The 8,979-nt window shown below is 38.0% G+C and overlaps 1 protein-coding gene across 1 annotated transcript; it reads right to left on the reverse strand.

Moving 5' to 3' along the window:
* Positions 1 to 6: 6 nt before the first annotated feature.
* Positions 7 to 8,380, reverse strand: LOC117314680. Its single transcript, XM_033868769.1, has 4 exons — positions 7,702 to 8,380; positions 6,745 to 7,176; positions 3,814 to 3,941; positions 7 to 1,273 (listed from the first exon to the last, which is right to left on the reverse strand). The coding sequence occupies exons 1-4, from the start codon at positions 8,146 to 8,148 to the stop codon at positions 943 to 945; spliced, it is 1,338 nt and encodes a 445-aa protein (XP_033724660.1). The 5' UTR covers positions 8,149 to 8,380; the 3' UTR covers positions 7 to 942.
* Positions 8,381 to 8,979: the final 599 nt, after the last annotated feature.

The following is an 8,979-nucleotide window of genomic DNA, read 5'->3' on the forward strand; positions in this document are numbered from 1 at the left end:
CATGAATACGTTTTGATTTGGACTGTTTATTTAGTGAATTAACATTGCATCAATTATACAGTGTAGATGTCACTAAAGGCAAAGCATACAAATGTAGTCATTTACTTGTCTTCATTTACATCATTCTGGCACCATGAAAATGAAATAATAGTAGTCAAAATAAATCTTTAATGATGATAAAAATGATGACCATTTCAAATTGAAAATACATATAAAAGAATTAGATAATAAATACATATAACAGAATAAGATAATATGCAAACAGGTATTTTACCATAGACTTGTATCTGATGCAATGATTATTGGAATTATTATGTTCGGATTTCACAAATGGTAATTTATATATATAACTAAACACTACTACAATGGTATTTCAATCTAACCAATTCTACATTTACACATAAATGAAGTACTACTTTTCAGGCCTGGATCCACAAGGCAAATAAATGTTTTCAACTTGCTTTATCGATATTCGTAATTTTTTTTATATATATGCAATATATGACAGTATATTACTGGATCAATCAGAGTTATGCCAAGACAGATAAGATTAATTTGGTAACGACAATTTATCAATAAAACATCTACTTCCCCCAAGTTTAAGGGTAATGAGTACATATATGTACAATGTATGTGTATTCCACAGATCTTTTGTAAGTTTTGTCTATGTCTATGAAAAGCTAACGTGTTGATTTAAATTACTGTTGTAAATAACAGAACGTATCAAATTGTTGAAGTAATATACTTTAATATTTTACACAAATGGTGTGAAAGTTTTTTAATGTTATTTTAATAAAGATGTCTTTGTATTGCTTATTTTGTGACTAGCTATAGCTCACCTGACAGAAGGGAAAGTGGGCTTATACTAAACTTTGACCTCATAGCTTAAACAAACAGTGAACTTTTGCATGTTTTATGTATTGTACATAATATTGACACATTTCATTCACACTTTTCAATGTAAACTGTAGCACCAATAGGTCTCATGTATGAGTCATTTGAATCAGACGATACTGGCTCTTCCTGTTGGACAACTGAGTCTGTCTCTTCATCCTCAATCAACGTGTCCTGATGGACAACTGAGTCTGTCTCTTCATCCTCAATCATTGCGTCCTGTTGGACAGCTAAGTCAGCCTCTTCATCCTTAATCAACGTGCCCTGATAGACAACTGAGTCTGTCTCTTCATCCTCAATCATTGCGTCCTGTTGGACAGCTAAGTCAGTTTCCTCATCCTCAATTATTATGTTCTGTTGATAAGATGGTGGTAAGCTCCTGTAAAATCATTCACAAAGATAAAGCATAAAATAATTTATCAATTTGACTAAGCAATTATCTTTTGAACTTTAACATTTTATAAGATGATTAATATGCTTTAATATGGTTAACTTAATATGGTTAATGATGATCTTGACCGAAGAAAAAAATAATCTGCATATGCAATAGTGTATTTATACAGATTACCACCATGTGAAGGTTAAAAAAGTAAATTGTATCTGTTTTGTAGCTTGTAGATAATCTCTGAAATCAATTTGCTGACAGAGGAATGGAGTGGATAGAGAGATAAATGAACAAAACATTAATAAATAAAAAAATTCTGGTACAATTTTCCCTGGACAGCAGGACTCGAGAATTATTTCAAAATTTTGAATTTTAAGACATTCTTTTTAGTGAAGTCTGACTATTTGCAAATTTGCAAAAGACACGGCCCAATGAACTTGCATCGCTCACCTGCTTCTTAATTAATTTTGAAGTTGATCTATGTCACTTATGCAGATACTAGGCTGATAACCACTTTATTTGAACTCTGTGACCTTGAAATTACTTGAATGTAGTTCAAGGTCATGCATTTGAACAAGCTGGGTTTGCCCTTCAACCACAGGCCCAATACATGCATTGGGTCTCTGGGCATCTTTGTTTTTGAGGAGTCATTCAAAGATTTTAGCCTTTTTGACCCCTGTGACCTTGAATGTAGGTCAAAGTCATTAATAAGAACAAACTTGCATTTTTTTTTGGTAGCCCTCCATCCCAGCACAGACCCAGCAATATGAGGTATCTGCATGGGCCTCTAGGTTGTTGAGAAGAAGTTGTTCAAAGGAAAAGCTGATGCCAAACAGACAGCTTTAATATTATTACCCGGTAATCTTGATATAGTTATAGCCGTGGCCTTAATAATTCTTCTTCCTCGTATTTATTTGCAGGTATTATATACATTACCAATAACAGCTACAGTAATTATAGGCTAACAGGTGGTAGGGGTCTTTTGTTTATATAATCAGGCCAGGGTCAAAGTGTCTGAATTTTCCAGGTATTTTATGAGGGATGACTGCCGAGAGCAGAAGATGGCTGACAGAAATCACTTGCTATAGAAAACAAACAAGCGACCACCAAAATCAACGATCGCTAGTCACATTAGACAGGTGGTCATTATATAGTAAAATCTCACGGGGAATCTTAAAATCGGTCGTTAGATACAGGTAGTCGTTATATACAGGCGGTCGTTAGAGACAGGCAGTCATTATATACAGACGGTCATTAGAGCAGGTTTGACTGTACATGTATTTAAAAGTATAAAGCACATGCTTGTACATAACACTGTAGTATATAATAACATATAATGGGCCGAGCCATTACGGCCCCTAAGGCCTAAAAATAGACCAGGGAACTAAGGCCTAGAAATAGACCAGGGAACTAAGGCCTAGAAATAGACCAGGGAACTAAGGCCTGGAAATAGACCAGGAAACTAAGGCCTGGAAATAGACCAGGTAACTAAGGCCTGGAAATAGACCAGGGAACTAAGGCCTGGAAATAGACCAGGGAACTAAGGCCTGGAAATAGACCAGGGAACTAAGGCCTGGAAATAGACCAGGTAACTAAGGCCTGGAAATAGACCAGGGAACTTAAGGCCTGGAAATAGACCAGGGAACTAAGGCCTGGAAATAGACCAGGGAACTAAGGCCTGGAAATAGACCAGGGAACTTAAGGCCTGGAAATAGACCAGGGAACTAAGGCCTGGAAATAGACCAGGGAACTAAGGCCTGGAAATAGACCAGGTAACTAAGACCTGGAAATAGACCAGGGAACTAAGGCCTGGAAATAGACCAGGGAACTAAGGCCTGGAAATAGACCAGGGATCTAAGGCCTGGAAATAAACCAGGGAACTAAGGCCTGGAAATAGACCAGGGAACTAAGGCCTGGAAATAGACCAGGGATCTAAGGCCTGGAAATAGACCAGGGAACTAAGGCCTGGAAATAGAACAGGGAACGAAGGCCTGGAAATAGACCAGGGATCTAAGGCCTGGAAATAGACCAGGGAACTAAGGCCTGGAAATAGATCAGGTAACTAAGGCCTGGAAATAGACCAGGGAACTAAGGCCTGGAAATAGACCAGGGAACTAAGGCCTGGAAATAGACCAGGGAACCAGCTGTGTCAGACTGTGTCTTTATGTCACAGTATTCAGCCGGAAGAAGGACTTCTTGCTTTCTCCTCATTTACCGAGAACTTTATGAATACTTCCATATCAAACTGATTAGTGACCACATATGTACCACCTTTGAATATACCTTCAAAATATTTTGGGTTCAGGATATTTCTGATTATAATTATAGCTTTTCATAACTCATAATTTTGGTAAATTTTAAAATGAACCATTATACTTCACAGCAAGCTGGCCGGACAACAGATGCCACACCACAGCATACGCTCACTTGCCCTTCTGACAAATTTGAACAATGGATTATTGTTGTAACTTTAAGTTAAGAGCATATTAGTTTCTGTAGGTGTGGACTAGCCAGCAATGTGGATGTATATTTACTTTTCTCTATCAAAGGAAGTCACAGATTTAATTATTATTTCCTTCTGATAATCAACAAGATCTGTCTTCTTCCTCAAAATGCTGCCGTGCGACATCGACAGTCCCAGGTGGTGCATCAACTGTAATCCCTGAAAATGTTTAAAGTACTCAAATTACTGTAAAACAACTACCTGTATGATGTTTATTATTCAAAATAGCCTAAATTCCACAATGATTGCTTTAAACATAAATAGTAGTGGGCCAATAATCGAAAATAATCGTTAATCAGTCAAAAAAAAAGTGAAACTGATCATCGATGACAACAAAGCAGCAGTTTAGAAGTGGTTGACCTTATATTTTACCGATAAATTCATTGGTCGTTTACAAGTGATTAGGAGATTTAGATATCTTTAAACATTACATGCTTTGTTTGTGTTCTGTATTAAACAAGAGGCCCAATGGGCCTGTATCGCTCACCTGGCTCTACAGCAACTTTGAAGTTGGTTGAGGTCATTTCTACAGATACTATGCTGATTACTTCTTTATTCAAATATCAGAGTAGGCTAGGTTTATTCATATTAATAAATTTTCTAGTCCTTTATTCCAGCATTCTATTGGCCTAATATCAGGTCTCAAAGGCTCTTGGCTATCGCAAAATTATTATTTACAGATTTAAGCCGATTTCACCCCTGTGACCTTGAATGTAGGTCAAGGTCATTCATTTGAACAAACTTGGTAGCCCTTCACCCCAGCATGCTACAGGCCCAATATCAAGTCACTGGGCCTCTTGGTTATTGAGAAGAAGTTGTTTGAAGATTACAGCCTATTTGCCCAATGTGACCTTGAATGAAGGTCAAGGTCATTTATTTGAACAAACTTGGTAGCCCTTGATCCCAGCATGCTACAGCCTAATATCAAGTCCCTGGGCCTCTTAGTTATTGAGAAGAAGTCGTTTGAAGATTATAGCCTATTTCACCTCTGTGACCTTGAATGAAGGTCAAGGTCATTTATTTGAACAAACTTGGTAGCCCTTCACCCCAGCATGCTACAGGCCCAATATCAAGTCCCTGGGCCTCTTGGTTATTGAGAAGAAGTTGTTTGAAGATTATAGCCTATTTCACCCATGTGACCTTGAATGAAGGTCAAGGTCATTTCTTTGAACAAACTTGGTAGCCCTTCACCCCAGCATGCTACAGGCCCAATATCAAGTCCCTGGGCCTCTTGGTTATTGAGAAGAAGTCGTTTGAAGATTATAGCCTATTTCACCTCTGTGACCTTGAATGAAGGTCAAGGTCATTTCTTTGAACAAACTTGGTAGCCCTTCACCCCAGCATGCCACAGGCCCAATATCAAGTCCCTGGGCCTCTTGGTTATTCAGAAGAAGTCGTTTGAAGATTATAGCCTATTTCACCTCTGTGACCTTGAATGAAGGTCAAGGTCATTTATTTGAACAAACTTGGTAGCCCTTCACCCCAGCATGCTACAGGCCTAATATCAAGTCCCTGGGCCTCTTGGTTATTGCGAAGAAGTTGTTTGAAGATTATAGCCTATTTCACCCATGTGACCTTGAATGAAGATCAAGGTCATTTCTTTGAACAAACTTGGTAGCCCTTCATCCCAGCATGCTACAGGCCCAATATCAAGTCCCTGGGCCTCTTGGTTATTGCGAAGAAGTTGTTTGAAGATTACAGCCTATTTCACCTCTGTGACCTTGAATGAAGGTCAAGGTCATTTATTTGAACAAACTTGGTAGCCCTTCACCCCAGCATGCTACAGGCCTAATATCAAGTCCCTGGGCCTCTTGGTTATTGAGAAGAAGTTGTTTGAAGATTATAGCCTATTTCACCTCTGTGACCTTGAATGAAGGTCAAGGTCATTTATTTGAACAAACTTGGTAGCCCTTCACCCCAGCATACTACAGGCCTAATATCTAGTCCCTGGGCCTCTTGGTTATTGAGAAAAAGTTGTTTGAAGATTACAGCCTATTTGCCCCATATGACCTTGAATGAAGGTCAAGGTCATTTATTTGAACAAACTTGGTAGCCCTTCACCCAAGCATGCTACAGGCCCAATATCAAGTCCCTGGGCCTCTTGGTTATTGAGAAGAAGTTGTTTGAAGACTACAGCCTATTTGCCCCATGTGACCTTGAATGAAGGTCAAGGTTATTTCTTTGAACAAACTTGGTAGCCCTTGATCCCAGCATGCTACAGGCCTAATATCAAGTCCCTGGGCCTCTTGGTTATTGAGAAGAAGTCGTTTGAAGATTATAGCCTATTTCACCTCTGTGACCTTGAATGAAGGTCAAGGTCATTTCTTTGAACAAACTTGGTAGCCCTTCACCCCAGCATGTTACAGGCCCAATATGAAGTTCCTGAGCCTCTTGGTTATTGAGAAGAAGTTGTTTAAATGAAAAAGTTGACGCCGGACGGACGGCCGGACGGACGGCCAGACGGACGGACGACGGACGCCGCACCATGGCATAAGCTCACTTGCCCTTCGGGCAGGTGAGCTAAAAATATTGATAATTAACAAAGGCTAATCATAAGCTATGTAATAAATGTACTTGAGATGTACATAAATTACTACAAAAGGGCAATATTAAATTTTTTGTTAAATTTAGAAAACTAATTACAATATATATAATAATGTATAATGTATAATTGATTGATTTTGAGTTTCCCATTATTGATTCTGAAAATGAAAGAGATTCCCATCATTAAATTGATGTCACATGATCAATTTTGTTCACTTTCATTACCTGCTCCCCCATGGCCACCGATCAAACATTTCAATTTTCAGCAAAATGGTTAAAGCTGTTAAATAATTACCGGCCAACTATTTGAGGTTTGTTGATGTTGACCCCTACCGATCAACAAACTTTTATCTCCCGACACCAGTAATATTTGCAATACTTACATAAACAAGTCTGTAACAATTGATTCAATTCATACCTCTTTAGTTAGTCCACATCTATCGAGAACGAGTGCGAGAATGTACTGCAGCAAGTTAAGTCTCTGACATCTGCTATACATTAGAATCGAGGCAGCTGTATACATATGTTGAGTTTTGACAGAAACTGATGTCAAAATGTCAAATAAACAGGGTGCAACATGTTGTAAATCCGCCACTCTCTGGCTCCAGTTGAAGTTCAAAATATCTTTATTTTCACCTCTGAATACAGAGTTATTTTTCTTTACAAGATTCATGACTTCAGTTTTTATTTTGGATTTTACAACATTGATCATTTCTCTTTTACACCTTACATCTTTGGCAATTGTCTTCATATTTGGTTTTCCGTTGTTTACGATTTGTTTACACACAGATTTCCACACACTGTTCTTTACCACACGCGATCTCTCAATACCATTATACTTTACAATAACCTGAAAATGAAAAAAAAAAAAAAAACTTAACTTTTCAGAATAATTTAGAATATGATTAAATGTCAAGACGTGTATACACATCTAGAAATTATAATCATGTGCATATGTACTGGGTGAATTAATATAAGCATCATTGTATTGTAATGCATTGACAATAAAATTTTTTTCTTCAATTCTTGATTAATTCTACCAAGGTTCGAACCCAAGATATCCGAACACTAGCCGGATGCTCTATCAATTGAGCTAACTGGTCGCCGATGATCGACCAGACCCAGTTCCGCTACATATGCATGTCCTTGCCCTGACAACTATCAATCAAATCATAACCTTCTTGACATAGGTACAATTCAATGATCAGCCGGAGCCCAAGTTTCCTCTAGCCCTGTCATGATACCATGTTTGGCGTATATATTGGCCCAAATCAAGACACTTAAAAACATTTTGTGTCTGCATCCAGCATAAGATTCACATTATTTTGTCAATACTAGCTGGTTTACATTAAATTTGAATTTCACTTTACTGTACCTTTACTTCAAAATCTTCTTCGTCTTTCTTTGTTTGTGTCGACTTGTCCAGTGATGTTGAGATGAAGTTTGTAAATAGTATCAGACCTGCAGGCGGAGGTCTCTCTTGTGGTTCACATTTAACAACACTTTCCAGACCTGCTAGGGTCCTTTCAGGCATACAGGGTGTGAATGGATTTGAATTCAATGGTGTGCTGAACGTTCCTGCTAAACTTCTCAACTCTGTACAAAGTTTTTCCCTCTCAGTTTTCATACGAGACAGTTTCGATGCAATATCAAATTCATATTTGTTAATTTTATTAAGTTTATACACACATATATTACACAGCACACCATACACACCTATAGTAACACCAATGGATTTCAAAGTGTCGAGAAAAGGACCAGTCTTTCTGTAGGATTTATTGTCGATAATGTCTTTTCTACACAAATCACACGGTTTCCCCATCGTATAAACACATCAAATGACACTGACAGGACGTATCGTCGACCCAATGTTAGGCCTCCACAAACGCAAACTAGCACATGAGCGATAATTCGTCGTTTAGGCCTATTTGTCGGAACACACATGTATAATACAAGGATCCATGGTACTATGGCCCTTGGAAACAAGCCAGCAAGTTTCACACAATCAAACGGGTGAGACGTGCACTTCTACTTTCACCTTTGAATAACAATTAAAATACGAAACTGCGGCGAATGCAGTCCCAGGTGCCAGACGATTCGCCCCAAATATTAACACCCCAACTATTTCGCCCCCCAAATCCACATCGCCCTGCCTATTCCTCTCCGTCGCCCCAAAGAATAATTTTATTCCAAAACCATGTACATGTTTACAGCTATAATGGGATTTTTGTCTGGAACAAACTTTTGTTATTTTGACACAACATAAATGTTTGCCTGCAGCTGAAAGCTAACTATTTTATTCAAATCATGTCGGAATTTTTTTTGTTGTTCAAACCATTATTTCAGTTCTCTTAAATAAACAATATGTCTAGTCATTAATCGGTTATAAACATTTATATGTACATTCTATGTACAGAAAAATTGAGAAATGAAAGTTTACAATTACAGTGGAATATATTATAAAACCCCTAATAACTAATCAATCAACTTAGTCCGAATTAAAGAAACACAAACCTTTTGCCCGGCGTCGTCTGGTAACGTTGTGCGCCGTAAAAATTAACATTTTTGACTTCTGCAAATCCGCTGAAATCGAATCCGATTAAAAATGGTAGGAAGGCTTTCATGTGTAAAGGCCAACCAAAATTATGACATT

This window comes from Pecten maximus, chromosome 16 (genome assembly GCF_902652985.1).
Source record: "Pecten maximus chromosome 16, xPecMax1.1, whole genome shotgun sequence".
Lineage (NCBI taxonomy): Eukaryota > Metazoa > Mollusca > Bivalvia > Pectinida > Pectinidae > Pecten > Pecten maximus.